At 42.7% G+C, this 18027-nt stretch overlaps 1 protein-coding gene across 4 annotated transcripts in view; it reads right to left on the bottom strand.

The window, feature by feature from the left end:
• The window catches only part of MAST4 (microtubule associated serine/threonine kinase family member 4), a 569167-nt gene extending 561966 nt beyond the window's left edge, over positions 1-7201 (bottom strand). For all 4 annotated transcript variants that reach the window (XM_057539992.1, XM_057539993.1, XM_007175996.3 and 1 more), the window contains exon 1: positions 6544-7201. In XM_057539992.1, the coding sequence (XP_057395975.1) occupies positions 6544-6921 (378 nt within the window). In that variant the 5' untranslated portion in view covers positions 6922-7201. The remainder of the gene's footprint in view (positions 1-6543) is intronic.
• Positions 7202-18027: the final 10826 nt, after the last annotated feature.

Genomic DNA, 18027 nt, shown 5'->3' with positions numbered 1-18027 from the left:
ATCAAACATTTAGGAAGAGCTAACACCCATCCTTCTCAAACTCTTCCAAAACATTGCAGAGGAAGGAACACTCCCAAACTCATTCTATGAGGCCACCACCACCCTGATACCAAAACCAGACAAAGATACTACAAAAAAAGAAAATTACAGACCAATATCACTGATGAATATAGATGCAAAAATCCTCAACAAAATACTAGCAAACAGAATCCAACAACACATTAAAAGGATCATACACCATGATCAAGTGGGATTTATCCCAAGGATGCAAAGATTCTTCAATATACACAAATCAATCAATGTGATACACTGGATTAACAAATTGAAGAATAAAAACCATATGATCATCTCAATAGATGCAGAAAAAGCTTTTGACAAAATTCAACACCCATTTATGATAAAAACTCTCCAGAAAGTGGGCATAGAGGGAACCTACCTCAACATAATAAAGGCCATATACGACAAACCCACAGCAAACATCATTCTCAATGGTGAAAAACTGAAAGCATTTCCTCTAAGATCAGGAACAAGACAAGGATGTCCACTCTCACCACTATTATTCAACATAGTTTTGGAAGTCCTAGCCATGGCAATCAGAGAAGAAAAAGAAATAAAAGGAATACAAATTGGAAAAGAAGAAGTAAAACGGTCACTGTTTGCAGATGACATGATACTATACATAGAGAATCCTAAAAATGTCACCAGAAAACTACTAGAGCTAATCAATGAATTTGGTAAAGCTGCAGGATACAAAATTAATGCACAGAAATCTCTTGCATTCCTATATACTAATGATGAAAAATCTGAAAGAGAAATTAAGGAAACACTCCCATTTACCATTGCAACAAAAAGACTAAAATACCTAGGAATAAACCTACCTAGGGAGACAAAAGACTTGTATGCAGAAAACTATAAGACACTGATGAAAGAAATTAAAGATGATACCAACAGATGGAGAGATATACCATGTTCTAGGATTGGAAGAATCAATATTGTGAAAATGACTATACTACCCAAAGCAATCTACAGATTCAATGCAATCCCTATCAAATTACCAATGGCATTTTTTACAGAACTAGAACAAAAAATCTTAAAATTTGTATGGAGACACAAAAGACCCCGAATAGCCAAAGCAGTCTTGAGGGAAAAAAGTGGAGCTGAAGGAATCAGGCTCCCTGACTTCAGACTATACTACAAAGCTACAGTAATCAAGACAATATGGTACTGGCACAAAAACAGAAATATAGATCAATGGAACAAGATAGAACCCCAGAGATAAACCCACGCACCTATGGTCAACTAATCTATGACAAAGGAGGCAAAGGTATACAATGGAAAAAAGACAGCCTCTTCAATAACTGGTGCTGGGAAACCTGGACAGCTACATGTAAAAGAATGAAATTAGAACACTCCCTAACACCATACACAAAAATAGACTCAAAATGGATTAGAGACCTAAATATAAGACCGGACACTATAAAACTCCTAGAGGAAAACATAGGAAGAACACTCTTTGACATAAATCACAGCAAGATCTTTTTTGATCCACCTCCTAGAGTCATGGAAATAAAAACAAAAATAAACAAATGGAACCTAATGAAACTTCAAAGCTTTTGCACAGCTAAGGAAACTACAAACAAGATGAAAAGACAACCCTCAGAATGGGAGAAAATATTTTCAAACGAATCAATGGACAAAGGATTTATCTCCAAAATAGATAAACAGCTCATGCAGCTCAATATCAAAGAAACAAACAACCCAATCCAAAAATGGGCAGAAGACCTAAATAGACATTTCTCTAAAGAAGACATACAGATGGCCAAGAAGCACATGAAAAGCTGCTCAACATCACTAATTATTAGAGAAATGCAAATCAAAACTACAAGGAGGTATCACCTCACTCCTGTTAGAATGGGCATCATCAGAAAATCTACAAACAACAAATGCTGGAGAGGGTGTGGAGAAAGGGAACCCTCCTGCACTGTTGGTAGGAATGTAAATTGATACATGTTCAATTTGTTCAATTGTTCTCCACTATGGAGAACAGTATGGAGGTTCCTTAAAAAACTAAAAATAGAATTACCATATGATGCAGCAATCCCACTACTGGGCATATACCCAGAGAAAACCATCATTCAAAAAGACACATGCACCCCAATGTTCATTGCAGCACTATTTACAATAGCCAGGTCATGGAAGCAACCTAAATGCCCATCGACAGACGAATGGATAAAGAAGATGTGGTACATATATACAATGGAATATTACTCAGCCATAAAAAGGAATGAAATTGGGTCGTTTGTTGAGACGTGGATGGATCTAGAGACTGTCATACAGAGTGAAGTAAGTCAGAAAGAGAAAAACAAATATCGTATATTAACGCATGTATGTGGAATCTAGAAAAATGGTACAGGTGAACCGGTTTGCAGGGCAGAAATTGAGACACAGATGTAGAGAACAAACATATGGACACCAAGGGGGGAAAACCACGGTGGGGTGGGGATGGTGGTGTGCTGAATTGGGCGATTGGGATTGACATGTATACACTGATGTGGATAAAATGGATGACTAATAAGAACCTGCTGTATAAAAAAATAAATAAAATAAAATTCAAAAATTCAAAAAAAAAAAAAGACATCCCCTAATTGTGCCTATTGTTAATAAGGGAAATTGTTTCCCACCTCATGCCAGTAAAGTAAATCCTTTAGGGTAGCAAAGTATAAATTAGACACTTTATATTGAGTTGAAAGTCCTTTTAGCTACTAAGCCTTTTTTCTGCCATTCTAAGAATCCTTGAAAGTTTCAAGTTCTAACACACACAGTGAAAAGCAGAGTAAATATGCAAGTCCTGCACAGGCATTGTGAGTGGATCCTCACTGATTTGACTTTCTTCAAAATTTACGTGGAAGAACTGCTCTTAATATTTTCACTGTGATCCAGGAGGCTTTTTTGATAAGAGATCTAGAGGTTTAAGCATAATTCACAACAGACAAAACAATACACACATGGTCACCCTTCAGTCAAATGTGTAACTGTTTTCAAAGACGTATTTTTCCTCTTTCATTCAACATATATGTACTGAGCCCCTACTAATATATTAGAAGCACTGTGCTAAACACACAAAGACAAAATTCCTGCCCTTATGAGTTCATCGACACACAGCAAACGGCACTGAGTACTTTATGAGAGTTATCAGAAGGTGCTTTGAGAAGGGACAGGGCAGAGCGCCTAAGAGCAAATCTCAGAAATGTTAGAGGGACACTCCTCCAACCCAGATCATCATGACTATCCGAAACACAGTCCATTACCCTCAACTTGCAGAGACCCCCAAATCCACAGGCTTGAGGAATCAGGGGTTAAGTGAGATGCACTTTATTTAAACAAAAAACCATGCACTGTCTCTCTCGTGTGTTTGATTATTAAGTACATAAAAACTACAATCATTGCCATGGTAAACTATTGTTTTTAAGACACCAAAAGCTTAAAGGGCTGATTTAAGTCTATGAGACTTTGTAAGTTTACACAAATATTGACAGTAAGATAAAATATGAAATAGGTCAAACACTGTTGACATTAATAGTATATGCAAGCAGCTTCAACAAGGGTGCCCAAAAAATTAGCACTGCAATAATACACTAGGAAATTGAATTTTGCTGCTTTTTAAAAATTGATGCAATAATTTACTGAAAAAAAAATTGGAAGACAATGAGTCTCCCAAGCCAGACCTAACAATTTTTAAATCTAAATGAACCTCCTTCCATTTTATGGGTTTCCCTTAAGCCTTTTAAGGCTTTCTACTACTCAGTGTCTTGCTACCGTATAACTAACACTATGCTAACAGTGCCTTGCCATAATGCAACCTGATCCAGATAAAAACTGTTTCCCAGCTAATACTAAAAAAGTGGTAATAAACAGTATAGACAAGGCCTCCGGTTCTCTGAAAGTAGGGAGATTCATTATGCATAAATAAAATAAGCCAGCCCAAACTTGTACCCCCTTTCACAACATTTTTAATCACAAGTGAACTTGAAAAATTAATATTTACTTAGCACTCAATGCTAAATGTTAGATACTACACTAGGATTAAACTAGGTGGCATGTATAAAATGCCTAATGACCCTATTGCTATTATTCCCATTTAAGAGGGGAAAAATCAGGCCTTACATCAGCTGAGTGGTCCACATCTCACATCTAGTTAAGGTGGCAGAGGTGGGAATCAAACCCAGGCCTTTCCACCAAACTGAGAGTGTGTAACCCAGTGTCCCTCACTGAACCTGCTAGAATGGTATTTATAGTGGTGCCCGTTTTCTGAGGAGAGGAGGGAGAACGTTCATTAAGTTCTCAAAGGGACCCAAAACACCCTCTCAAAGGTTAAGAACCCCTGCACCATACTGGCACCAGTGTAAGAGCCAGAAAATGTGCACTGGACTTCAACCTCTCTCACCAAGACTATAACTTCTCTACTCCACAGTTTTAGCTTCTCTTTAAAATTCTCAGAGCAAGTCAAGATTTCCACTCCTGGACAATTTCCAGCATCCACTGCCACAGGTTAAGTTACACAATAAATTGCAATACTGTATCACTTTACATCCAATTCTGAGATTTCACAAATACTAACCAATGTTATTTAGTCATTCCACTTTCCAAAATGTGTTTCAATCAACCATTCCTCACTGCAGTGCCTGTGAAATAAGCTATCGTTATATCCACTTCCAAGAAAATAAAACACTGTCACCCTGAGGCCAGGCAATAAATCAGCTACAGGATTGGGATTAAAAGTGAGAAGTTCCTGACTTCCCCCACCTGGGATCTGCAAGACCATGTTATGTATCATGAAGTACCCTCCTAGCTACGCAGAAAACATAGGGCAACTAACTCTACCACCTTCTCTACCGTTGGCAACACTATATTAGAATCTAGTGGTAAATCATTAAGTTGGGTCATACCCCCTACTGCCCAGTGACCAGTGTGCTCATCTCGGAAAGTACGCCAGCACATGCCTGGCATCTTTCAAAGGGAGATGCAACCACTGAGAACACTGGTTTAGTCTGGGGGTTTGGTCAGGTAACTCTGTGGTGGGTGTGATGCTCAGCTTAACTCCTGGCACCCCGTCCCTAGGATCAACCTGCACTTTGGATCCATCCTAAATTCCTGATCAGAAAAGGGGAGTGTTCGTGTTAAAATAAACTTTACCTTGAAGTTCACTGGCCATACCCCTCATTTTACAGATTATTAAACTGACCTCAGAGGAATCAGCTCATCCAAGATCTCACAATTCAGAAGCAGAGACAGTTCTGGAAAGCAAATCTCCAGGCACCTGTCCAGGATCCTCGCGTTCCTCCGGGCACTGGGGAATGGGTTCTGTTTACTGCCAGAGGCTTGGCCCACCACTAGGGTTTGCTCCATCTCTGCCAGGCTAGGACTTGACTCGCCTCACTTTGTGCCAGATCCAGTCTGTGCCTCCAGGCTGGGGTCCCAGGGGGCTACTGTCAGAGCACTGGCCTCAGCTTGCATCTTCTGACGGACAGAGACAATTACTTACTAAAACTAACCCCATCAGAGAGGAAGAAAATACCACTCTGGCACTGAGGAATTAACTTCACAAGGAGGCTCTGTTAGGGTGATGTTTTATTTATGGCCTTGCCTGATCAAGATGACTTCCCCTCAAGAAACGTCCAAAACAAACAATCAAAGACACCAAGAACCTTATGCTTCCTTAACTGTCCTCCAAAGGCAGAAAAAAGCCAGAGAAAACTGGCGAGAGGACACCAAGTCATAGTTTCAATGTGTCAGGACGCGACCCACAAGTTTCGCACGAATATTCTTCCAAGAAACCAGGATGGACGCAGTACCCCGAAGAAGGGGGCACGTTCCGCATTCAGTCTGGCGACCAGCACGCATCTGGACACCCCGGAACAAGTCCAAATGGGAGATGCAGAAGCGCAGGCCTGCGCCGCCGGCCGAGGGCCGGAGGACCGACACCGCGGGACCAGCCAAAACCACCCGCGGGGGATCCCGGGGCCAATGCAACCGAAACTCCGCCGCGCAACTTCGCGGGTACCGCTGCCAGCCGTCCCCCGCCTCCAACACACCTACTCTCCTCTCACACCCGTCCCTTCACCACACTCCCCCCCTCTGCCCAAGCGCTACGGTGGGAAGCAACGCCCACTTCGGAGAACGAGGTCTCAGTTGTGGGGACAAGCCAGGCGTCCAGCTCACGTCCATTCACAGACCCAGAGGAGCAAATCCTGACCGACGGAGTTTGCTGCTTTGACACTAGAGAAGCACACTATCAGGCAGCACATGTACACGCACGCACACGCACACACACACACACACACACACAGGTAACAGCCATGGGGAAACCGGTGACCCACAGGGAAGCTCCTGTCATTACTCAGGGCTCGGGGCACAGCATCTGGGGTCCCTCCCCATCTCCAGGCCCCAGCGCGCGCTGCCCACCACCCGCGTGCAGGATGGAGAGCTGGGGTCGCCTGGCAGCCTGGACCAGAGGGGCGGGTGGGTGGAGGGAGATGGGCCCACCTCCTCATCCTGCTCTTCCTGGGACGCGCTGCTGCCCCGGGGCGCGGGGGGCGCGGCTCCTCCGGGCAGCGGCGGCGGCGGCGGCGGCGGCGGCGGCGGCGGCGGCGGCGGCGGCGGCGCGGGGACTCCACGCTCGGGCACCAAGCGCGCGGGAGCCCACGCGGCGGGCGGCCGAGCGCCGCCCGGCGGCGGCGGCGGCGGCTGCTCTCGAGAGAAGCTGGGCTCCCCTTCCTCCGACAGAGTTTCTGAGCCCGATGAGGACTCGGCCGAAGTAGCTCCCGGCGAGGACGCGGCAGCAGCCGCAAGGGCGGGAGTCCGGGCACCGTGGCCGCTGCAGCCGCGGAGCACTGGCTCCAGCACCTCCGAAACTTTCTCCATTTCCCTCTCGGGCCCAAAGTGCGGCCCGAGGGCCGGCGAGGGCGCGGCACGCACTCAGCGCCTCCCGGGAAAGCCTCGAACTGCTGGGCTCCTGCTCGCTCTCGCTGCCGCTCCCGGGCTGCAGAGAGCCCCGCCGGCAACTACATGGCCGCGGCCGGGCCGCCGGAGCCTGCAGCCAAGTTAGCAGCCGCCCGGGCCCGGCGGCCGACTGGGGCTCCCGCGCGCGGGGACATGCCAGCGCGGGTCCGTGCTCTGCGCTCCACAACCCTCCCGCGCAGCGCCCGAGCCGCCGGGACTGCGGCTTCTCCAGCAAAACCTACCCCTCCGGGACCGAGCGGGGCCGGCGAAAGAGACGGGCAGCCGGGGGAACCAATGGCAGAGCAGGCACGCCGGTGGGCGGAGGCTACGGCGCCCCAGGCGCACCTGCGTCAGGTAGGGGAGGCGGGCTGAGGCGCCGGCTGCTGGGTCGGGGTCCGGGGGACCGGAACTAGACACCTGTACTCGGAGGGTGGGAATGGAGCCCGGAATCGGAGCCTAAGCCTGGTACTCTGAATTTAGCCAAGGAGTGGCTGGCGGTCCTGGGAACGCCAGGGGGAGATGGCCGAGAGGGCAGTGAGACCTTGGACAAGAACTGGTATTCGTTTCCAAAAAGTGGAATCCAGGAAACTGACCAGAAGGAGAAGTAGCTGGGCTTTAAGGGTAAAAGGAAACACACACACACAGTCACACACTTGGCACGCACCCACCAGCGTGCTGGAGGAGAAAGGGGAAAACTTCATGGTACAGTGAGTGCATCCAAACGGAGCTGATCTCCGATCCCGGATTCTCCACTTCAGCTCCCTGGGCTTCAGTGTTCTCAACTGGAAATGGAGACAGTCATTATCTGTCTTGTCTCCCTATGAGCAGAATTAGAACAAATATATTTAAAGCTTCAGCAGACTGCCTGGCTTAGACACATGGAGAGTTTTCAAAAGACTATTTTCTGTCTTTATTTCTGTTTGTAAATTAAAAAGTTAAGTCAAAGACGTGTACCATTTGAAAGGGAGGAAAGTGACAAATTATGCCCCTGTATTTAATTAAGACCAAGAATATGTCCAGCACTGTGCCAGATACTAGACAAAACTGAATTAGAGAGGGCTGCTGGCCCACCATTGCCTGTCCTTCCACATCAGCTAAGCAGAGGATGAAAAGAGATCACATTTCCACTTTACTTTCTCCTAGCCCTGGCTTGTAAACCAACAAGATGCAGGACTGGTTGCTTCATTTTCCTTACCTCTAAGAACTAGGAGAAAGAACTTTCACCAAGGGCACCACCTTGGTCGCCGAGGGCACCAATAGAATCAACTTAAGGCCGTCTCTGGGTGGCCTTCACAGTGATGGGGTGACTTGAATATCTCAGAAGCCAGCAGTCAGCTCAGCGGTGGGAAATAAATGACTCCTCACTTGCCTTCAGCTCCAGTCCTACTGTGAGCTCTGGCACTGCGACCTGGGATCGAAATTCAACCAGATTCAATTCCACAGACGTTGACTGAGATGTGTGCCTGGTGCTTGCAGGGGATACAAAGATGAATAAGTCAGGTCTCCTGCCCTGGAGGAGCCTATGGTCAAGAAAGAGATTGATGCTGCATAATATAGTTCCATTATGAATTTTCAAAAGCTGCGGTAGTGCTACACTAACAATGTGCCATAGGAGAAGAGGAAAGAGTCATAGGAAAACAATTAGGGCCTCAAGCTCAGGAGTCCTCAAGAATCTTAGATTTCTCCTTGTCAGAACAGCCTTGCCCAAGGTCCTTAAGAAGTGGAGGACTCGAGTTGAAAGCCCCTTCAGCTAATGAGCCCTTTTATGCTATCACCATACCTACATATAAGTGATACATCATACAAAGTGCTTCATCATATTTGACAGGAAGCTTTGTCCTGATCAGTTTCCCTCCCCAAGATAAGGGGGAAGGAAATATAATGTGACCCCATTGCCATAGACAGCCATACTGTAAAACAGCTCTGGCTGTCAGGCTTCCATTGTGACGCTTCAGAATTATCTGAGGGGCTGTGAAGACCTGCTGAGGCAAAAGAACAGTTCCAGTAAACTGACTAGTTATGAGAGCAAGGCTATAGAGAGAGCACAGTGGGACAGTCTGAATCCGATCTTGGGCTGCACAATTGCTTTTCTAGTCAGGAGTATTGGTCTTTATCTGAGCCCCTATGTGGTTGATTCACCACAGCTGAAGTAAAATGATGACTTAAGCAAGCCATTCACATGAAAGAGGAGGAGCGGTACTTTTCAGTACATCAGAAAAGACGCAAGACATGATCTGAATTGCTAACAGGAAGAATGATAATAGCTATTATTGCTTCCTCCCTAAGCATCTATGGGTATTTTCATTTAATCCTGGCAACAGCCTTATGAGATAGAGTCTATTAGCCCCACTTTATAGATTAAGAAACTGAGGATCTGCAAGGTCAAATAACTTGCCAAAGGTCACACAGCAAGTGAGTGGTAGAACTGTGATTTGAACACAGCAGTCTGGTCCGAGGCACTTTCTTAAACATTCCAATATATTGCCACTCAGAACAGACAACTTTTTCAAGTACATATATATATTAGACTACAAATATCCATAGGGCAGGGACTTTGTTGTCTTGATTTAATATGTAAAAGGATATAAAAGGATACTTGCAGAACTGATATTTTTCCCCACAAACATTTATAAGGCACTTAGTGTATGCCAGGCATGGTTTTAAACACTTGACAAATATTAATTTTCTTAATCCCATATCAACCCTATAAGGTAGCCACCATTATTATTCTCATATTACATATGCGAAATGTGTGGAATGGCACAGAGAAGTCAGGTAATTTTCCTAAAGTCACACAGCTAGCAAGTGATAGTTGAGCAATTTGGCCCCAGCATTCATGCTCTTGACCCCTACAGATCAAAGTCAAGTAATAGATCAGTATTTCCTGAACTTTTTAAACCTCAACCTCAAATAAGAGATATATTCTATATTGCAACTCATGACACATGTACATACATACAAATATAAATAAAATTCCATGAAACAGTACTTACCCTTCCTATAAGACTGGAATTTTTTATTATAGTTTATTGAAAATAAAAATACTAGTTGTGATCAGCTAAATGAATTTCACACTCCACTTTGACACATGCAGTTGAAAGCAATGTACTTAATCATCTCCTTAGCTGACCCATGAGGAAAATATGACGATGGTTCAGGCTGAGAGTTTCCAGACCAGAAATGTGCAAACTCAAAGGATGACTCTATAAATAGAAGATGATCAGAAGGTCAGGATAGTTCCCCAAAGGTATCCCAATTAGACCTATGGGCAAATGCTGGGGTATGGCCAAACCACTAGACCAGTTTTGATTGAAACCCTACAGTTCACGTTTCTTATCTTATTAATTAAATTATAAATACCATCCTCAGTGGCCAGAAAAGCACCCCTCCAAGGGAACTTCTCATAAATATCCCATGTTGGAGACTTTGGGACCAGAGATAGGCATAAAAGCATGGCTTTTTTCCTGCTCTGTCACTGTAGGCAAGAGCCAGAAAAATAAAAACAACTTAGTCATTACTCCTGAGAAGCCAATACTCTAGCTTCACATGACAGAACCAGATTAGCCTATATACTGGGAAGGATAAGGTCAGCCTATTCCAGGGTAATCAGGGTACACACGTTCTACTAGACGTGCTCTCAAGTGTTTGGTTCAGGGACAAGCACCCCAGGCACTGCATGTTCATTTTGTCTTGTGATTGGACACTGGCATCAGTTCTCTGTGCTCTCCCAAGTGATGGGAGACCTTGCCTCTAGGAGTCTCTGTTGTCTCTGCCAGTCTCTGCTGTGTGGGTGAGGCCAAGTGTGAATGTCAGTGTCAAGCCCTGTCTCTATGAGATGGAGGATTTTCGAGGACAAGTCATCACACACTTAGTCTATTGCCAGTGTCATGACCTTCCTCCCAAGTTAGCACTTGATAAACTTGAAGTCAATTGTCCTTCTTTCTTACATACGTAAAATTAGAACATTATAAATTCAGAATGAAGATTTTTGTAAAATTACAAGTGAATATGTTCATATTCAATACCCCCCAAAATCCTAAATATCATATGCTCTTTGGATTATAAAGATATTATTCACCTTTGGTAGGTTTTAAAATTTTCATTATTAATAATAGGTTTGCCTGATGCCCCGTGACCAATAAAGTACAATTTTGTGACAAAGTAAACATCAATAAAAATGTGGCCATTGAGGTGGCCTTGACTGGGATTTTTGATTTATACCAGAGGGTGTAGCATGATATAGACCATGACAGTTTCTGACTATCCAGCTGGAAGGAAAAGCTCTCGTAGCATCTCAACCTCCTGTTTGTGTTTGAGGGTCTAGGAAAGGAAAGGCTACAGTACAAGGTTTCAGAAGGAAGTAGAAGAATTTCTTCAGTGTTAGCTGAAAAGGACAGGGGAGGAAGAATAATATCCTGATTTGCTTCTGTTGGAGTCTCTAACCTACATGTTGATAACTATGGGAAACTAAGTTATATTAACAAGTTAAAATAAGCCTGTAATGGACCAAACAAGAGGATGCTGCTGATCTGATCTCTCAGGTGAATATTTCTCCACGTGCCGTACGTGGAGCCCTTGCTTCATATCGCCAAGATACAGGCAGGGGAGCAAGGTGTTTGTTCCCTGCCCCCAGCCAAAGGTTTGGGGATCTGCATTTTTAAGGAATACCCCAATCGTGTATCAAGTGTATGAAAGCTTGAGGATTACTGAAGATGATCCTAATTTGAAGATCAGAGAGCTGTTTTGTGGGGCAAATGTGCGTGCGTGGCTCTGTAGAAAGTGACTAGAAAGAGCTTGATGGATTGCAGTCTGTCTCTCTCTGGACCTCTTTGTTCTTAGAGAACAACTACCTTGGGGATACCAAGGCAGCTTAGCAGATGGACAGGAATATGCATGTTCTGAAAACAGCTGGAAAAACTGAGCTAATACACAAAAAGAACTCAGGATAACGTTCCCTGGAGGATTCTGTTTAAACAACATTCAAAATGGTGACCCATTTCCCACAGAAGACTCCAATCTTTTGCCTTTGCCTTTCCAAGATGGATAAGATGGATATTCACGTCTGGGATTTTTTTGTTATGCTTTCAGCATGAAATGTTCTTTTATTATCATTCTTCATTTTTCAAAAAGATTTATTCAGGTCTCTTCCCCTGTTTAGGAAATAGAAGACATGTAAACACATTTACTCATTTTTATTCATTATAGCGGTTTACTTTCAGAATCAATCGGTTCCACTTTCCATTTTCAATTCATAAGAGCAACCTCCTTGACTCTGTCTACACTGCATGGCAAGTAGTTCCTTCTACCGCTCACTCCAACTAATTAGAAAATAAAATGATGCTGAATAGTAACCTAGCAAGTAGCAACTCTTTCCACAATCATAAGCCAGCTTGCAGCCCTAGAGGTAATGTTTAAGGATTTTTGTACTTGAGGAGACAGTCTTCCAGTCCCTTTCCCCTCAGAGTGTGTTCTGCCACTAAGCTGACCTAGGAACTTGTTAGAAATGCAGTCTCAGTCCCCGCCCCAGACCCACTCTATCAGAATTTTAACAAGATTCCCGGGGACTTCATATCCACATTACAGTTAGAAAAGCACTGCTTTAGTTTGGTTCTCACACGTGGCTGTATATTAGAATCACCTGTGGAACTTTAAAAATTATTGACCCTTTGGTCCCACCCTCAAGATTTTCTGATTTAACTGGTTTGGGTTGGGGTCTGAACACCAGGATTTAACAAGTTCCCTAGGTGGGAAGTGGTTGATCTTTGGGCCAAGGTGGGGAAATACAAGATAAGCCTGGACCAATTTCATGGTGCCACAAACTAAGGAATTGCTCAAAAAAAGATAGGACCTTGTCGGCAGAACACAGGTTCCAGGCTAAAGCAACAAAATAAATCATGATAATGTTGGTTTTAAACCATAGAATAAAATCAATAATTGTGAATCCAAACTCATATAAATATTGAAATAAGAAAGTAAATGAAGGAGCAGAGATAACTCTTCTTCACAATAGAATTCTAGTTAACAGATGTAGAAAGAAAGAGGGAAATAAGAATCACCATTAGGCACACACCACAAAAATAAATGTAGCAGACAAGATCCAAAAATGTGTGCTCACATTAGCCAGCAAAAGTTTGAGGAAAAGGATTTTCGTAGACTCGAAGTACTTCCACCATGATACTTACCAATATGAAACCAACCCGTATAAAGTGAAAGATAGTCGCTTTACATTACAGAAACCCAACAGACACCAACCTAACCATATAAATAACACTGGTAATAAGACATATCAACATCCTGAACCCCATGCTATGAAGTACATCATTATTTTTATGACATTCTTTTTTAAAAATTTTATTGGAGTGTAGTTGATTTACAATGTTGTGTTTTGTGACGTTCTTGACCCCCAAAAAAATGCATAACCTAACACCAATCACAAGAAAACATGACAAATCCAAATTGAGGGATATTGTTCAGAATTACTGATCAGGACTCTTCAAACGTATCAAGGTGATGAAAGATATGGAAAGTGTGATGAACCGTTACAGAAACTAAGAAGTGACAACTAAATAAAATGTGGGATCTTGGGTAGGATCCTAGAACCACAAAAAAGGACATTAGTGGGGGGAAAATGGTGCAATTTGAATCAAGTCTGCAGTTTGGTTAATAATATTGGACCAATGTTAATACCTACACTTGACAATTATACTACGGTTATATAAGATCTTATCATTAGAGGAAGCAGGGTAAGGGATAGTAAGGAAATCTTTGTACTACTGTTGCAACTTTTCTGTAAATTTAAAATTAGTTCAAAATAAAATGTTAAAAAGCAAAAGTCCCTAGGTGAATATAATGGTAGCTGAAGTTGAGAAAAATAATTGGGCCACCCTCAATGGCCCAATTCCTCCCTGCCTCCTCTCTCCTTACTCAAGGAAAATAATTTTTTCCTGTCTTGCCCTCATCAAGTGGACTAGCTTGGGGTGGTTGGGACAGGGGACAACGCTAAGTAACAACATCGATGCTACAACCAGAGAAATGTCCACAGTGCGTGCCATGGGACCACATACCTGGAGCATAAACATAGTGGTAGACACATATGGTACTTGGCTGCCCTGATTCCATTCTGCCTCCTTTTGATACGAGCATCCCAATTTATTTCTAAGGAACTGCCTATTTCCTTTTGATGGTCTTGTCATTCCAGGAGTGGGCTATCCTTGGATTTTGAATCTTGAGAAGAGTAATACAAGGACAGCAATCTCTGGACAAAGCTATCAATTAGCTCCCGTTAACTAGACCTAGAGTTGCCGTGGTTCCAGTACTTTTCCAAGACTTAATCTCTGGCTTTTACTTTGATTCTCTGAGTTACCGATAACACTTCCTTCTTATTGAATTAGCTAAAATCAGCGATTCCTTGACACCAAGAAACTCTAAGAAATACAGGTGTGCTGACCTAAATCCACTGGTCACCCAATCCAGGTAGGAAGCAGACATCTGAATGCCATCCAAAAGCGATTAGTGATACTAAACTTAAAGATGTATTCCTGACCTCAATAAGGGTCAAATTTAAGGAAATTGTTAATGTTTCAGGCAGAAGAAGGGGGTCTCCCTTACTGGAGGGTCAAATACTTGAGAAAAAAGAGTACACTTACAGAAAAAAAGACATTTCAAGTTATGGCAGAAACAGATCTCAGCACAGACTATGTTGGAATTGTCTGTCTTCCTACTAGGTTACAAGAGGCCTGAGGGCAAAAGCAAACCAAACATTTATCTAGCACCTTATTTGTGCTAACACCTAGCACAATGTCTGACATAGAGTAGCTCATGATAAATAATTATTGAATGAATGGATAAAACGATTGCCACCACATGACTTTAAACCAGCTTTATTAAAACTCTATGTTAATCTAAAGTTTGCTCAGTCCAAGACTTGTGTAGGTTGATAGAAGAACCCAAAAAAAGTCTAGGAGGAAAAAAATCTGTTTATGTAATAATGTGGCCTCATTCCTGAAGAGACCTTCATTTTAATAAAAATAATAATTGCATAAAAATCTTTAGCTCAAACTACCACTATTACTGTCCTGCTCACCGAAGTTCCTTACCAACTATGTGGTTTCCTAAAACAGCCAAACTAATAAGAACTTCCTGCATGTGATGTGAATAAAGTAGAAGGAACACTTGAGGAACATTTAAGACTACTTGCTGGTCCAGACTGCTGGCAAGGCAGGAAAGGCTACAAGAACCTCCCTGCTGGCAACCCAAGGACACCACTCAGGACCCTACACAGGGTGGGAAGAGTCTGTACCCTTATTTATAGAAAGCCTCATTCTTACAGAAACTCCATTCTTATATAAGAATGTTAGGACCCTTTATTACACTTAACCATGTTGCATAATTAATGCAAGGGAATCGTGGTGGCAGGGAGGAAGATGACATGAGATAATGGGATGTTTCAGCATCGTACAACTCAGGGTTCTTCGCTGCCAAACACAGAATCAATTCTATGTGGTTAAAGTAGGAAGTGATTTATTAAAAGATATTAGAATCCTCACAGAGTCTTTGGAAGAACTATAGAAACAGGCTGTGGAGTGAGCTTCCAGAAACAATCCCCAGAACCCCAATGTAGAACTGGCTGGGGAGGGAATTGCTGCTCCTGGTGATTCCAGAACTACACCGCCACTCCCACCATCTGTGCTTGCAAAATAGATACCCTGCACCCCACCTGCTTCCTCACATAAATCACTCCTGTATCCATATCTCTGTGTGTGCATCTGATTAGCAGAACCTAAGTCACATGCTCCCTGGAGGCAAAGGAAACTGAGAAACGTTGGGGCTTTGCATTCTATCCTGGGAAGATAGGATTCACACCATGGGGAACCAACATAATGTAGAAGGAGTGTCAAAAGATTTGGCTAACAGGGTAAACTAGAATGATTTAGACTTTGAAAGGCTCCAGCCCTTGATTAATTATGCTAATTTGCCCCCTGGCCTAATGTTCTCAGCCATCAGGTTGAAGTGGGCCTGAGTATCAGCTTCAGGATGCTTGCTCCCAACATCAGTCATTTCCCTGCTAAATATCTCATAAGGGGAAAGAACTGTCACATACTGAACACATTCTATGTGCCAGACACTCTGCCAAATGCTTTATATGCATTATGTATTTAATCTCCTCCATAACCCAATTCAATGGTACTGTCTCCATTGATAGATAAAAATTTGGTGTTGAGAAATTAAATAGTTTTTCTCAAAGTCACTCAGTAAGGTGGGGCTAGGATTTAATCCAAAGTCTCTCTCTTGAGTTATGACAGATGGTCCTCAACTTATGATGGTTCGACTTACAATTTTTCAGCTTCACGATGGTGCAAAAGCGATACGCTTTCAGTAGAAACCATATGTCAAATTTTGAATTTTGATCTTTTCCCAGGCTATACTCTCTGGTGATCCTGGGCACCTCCCTCCCAATCAGCCATACAATCACAAGGGGAAACAACCGAGGCACTCACAGCCATTCTGTACCCATATAAACTTTCTGTTTTTCACTTTCTGTACAATATTCAAGAAATTACATGAGATGTTCAATACTTTATTATAAGATAGGGTTAGTGTTTGATGATTTGGCCCAACTGTAGGCTAATGTAAGTGTTCTGAGCATGTTTAAAGAAGGCTAGGCTAAGCTCTGATGTTTGTAGTTTAGGTGTATTAAATGCATTTCCAACTTAGGATATTTTCAACTTATGATGGGTTTATCAGGACATAACCCCATTGTAGGTAAAGGAAGATCTATACATTGGATTCTTACGTAGACCATTCATGAACCCACTGAAGAAGGTACTGGTTTCAGGAGACCTTGTAAATGTGGCTGTGCATCTTTCTCGGGGGTCATCTATAGCTTTTATCAGATTTCCAAAGGGGCATATGATCCTCAAACAGTAATGAACTACGATACTACCCAAACATTTGGTCCATTTGTTTATGATCATAAAGCTGTTGTTGGGAAGGGGGGGTACACTCCACCTAATTTTTTTTGATCTTAGCACTTATTGACTATGATATCATTTTGTAGTATGAGATTCAAATTTAAAATCTGAGTCAAGAGCCCTATCTTTTGGGGGGGAGGGGAATACATGTCTGTGTAGGAATGAGGAAGGGTTAAAACTGACAAGAAAGGTTCTCTCTGCAATAGGAGAAAGGGCTGAGCAAAACAGAAACATATTTTTCATTTAACTACTGAAGTCCTAGCTGTACATCAGAAAGCCTAGCGTCTATTTGTGACTTGGTCACCAACTCCATTTATCAGGGCTTCCATCACCTGTATGATGGGGGTAATATAAAAGCTGCCATCGTTTCCTACATCGCAATGTTATGAGATTGTTTTGAAAGTACTTTCATTTCCCCAACAGAAAGGCATTATAGATCTATATATATATATACCTGTTATGATTTCTTTGGGGGAAAGAAAAGCACCTTGGAGAAGACTTGGCTTACAACTTCTAGGACTGAACGATTTCTGAGCCTCACAGGCATACGTCGCAGGAAGTTCTTTGTGAAGAATGACTTGCTTATTTCTTAGTTGTTCGTTTCTAGTAGGTTGCCTCTTCTCCTCTTTCCATTTGTTGTGTTTAAAACAAAAGCCCAATATAAATAATCCTCTCAAATTGTGTTAGCTAGATGGAATGTTGCTTTAGATGGTTCATTATTTATGTCTTGCTGTCCACATGTATATTATTTTCACAGAACACAAAAGCTTTACTCTAGAAACAAGATAACAATTGTTTTAAATCAGAAAGATGCAAAGGAGCCCAGGAGAGTTAGCCCGGCCCACTTGTAGACGTAGCAGTAAACCCATAAATATAGGAGCTTGTCTAAATGTAGCATTTTATGAACAGGGTCAACCATCTGAGTGTGAAATGTCCCCTCCTTTGCCATCTAGTCCCCAAGCAATCAGTTTTTTAAATGGCATTTTAGAAAGGTAATGAATATCTACTAACACCAGATGTAAACTTAATTTCAAAGCTGTGGAATAGGCCATAAATA

The sequence above is a fragment of the Balaenoptera acutorostrata genome, chromosome 2, assembly GCF_949987535.1.
Source record: "Balaenoptera acutorostrata chromosome 2, mBalAcu1.1, whole genome shotgun sequence".
Classification (NCBI taxonomy): Eukaryota; Metazoa; Chordata; class Mammalia; order Artiodactyla; family Balaenopteridae; genus Balaenoptera; species Balaenoptera acutorostrata.
The sequence above is the reverse complement of the archived record's forward strand: the minus strand, read 5'-3'. Positions and strand labels throughout refer to the sequence as shown.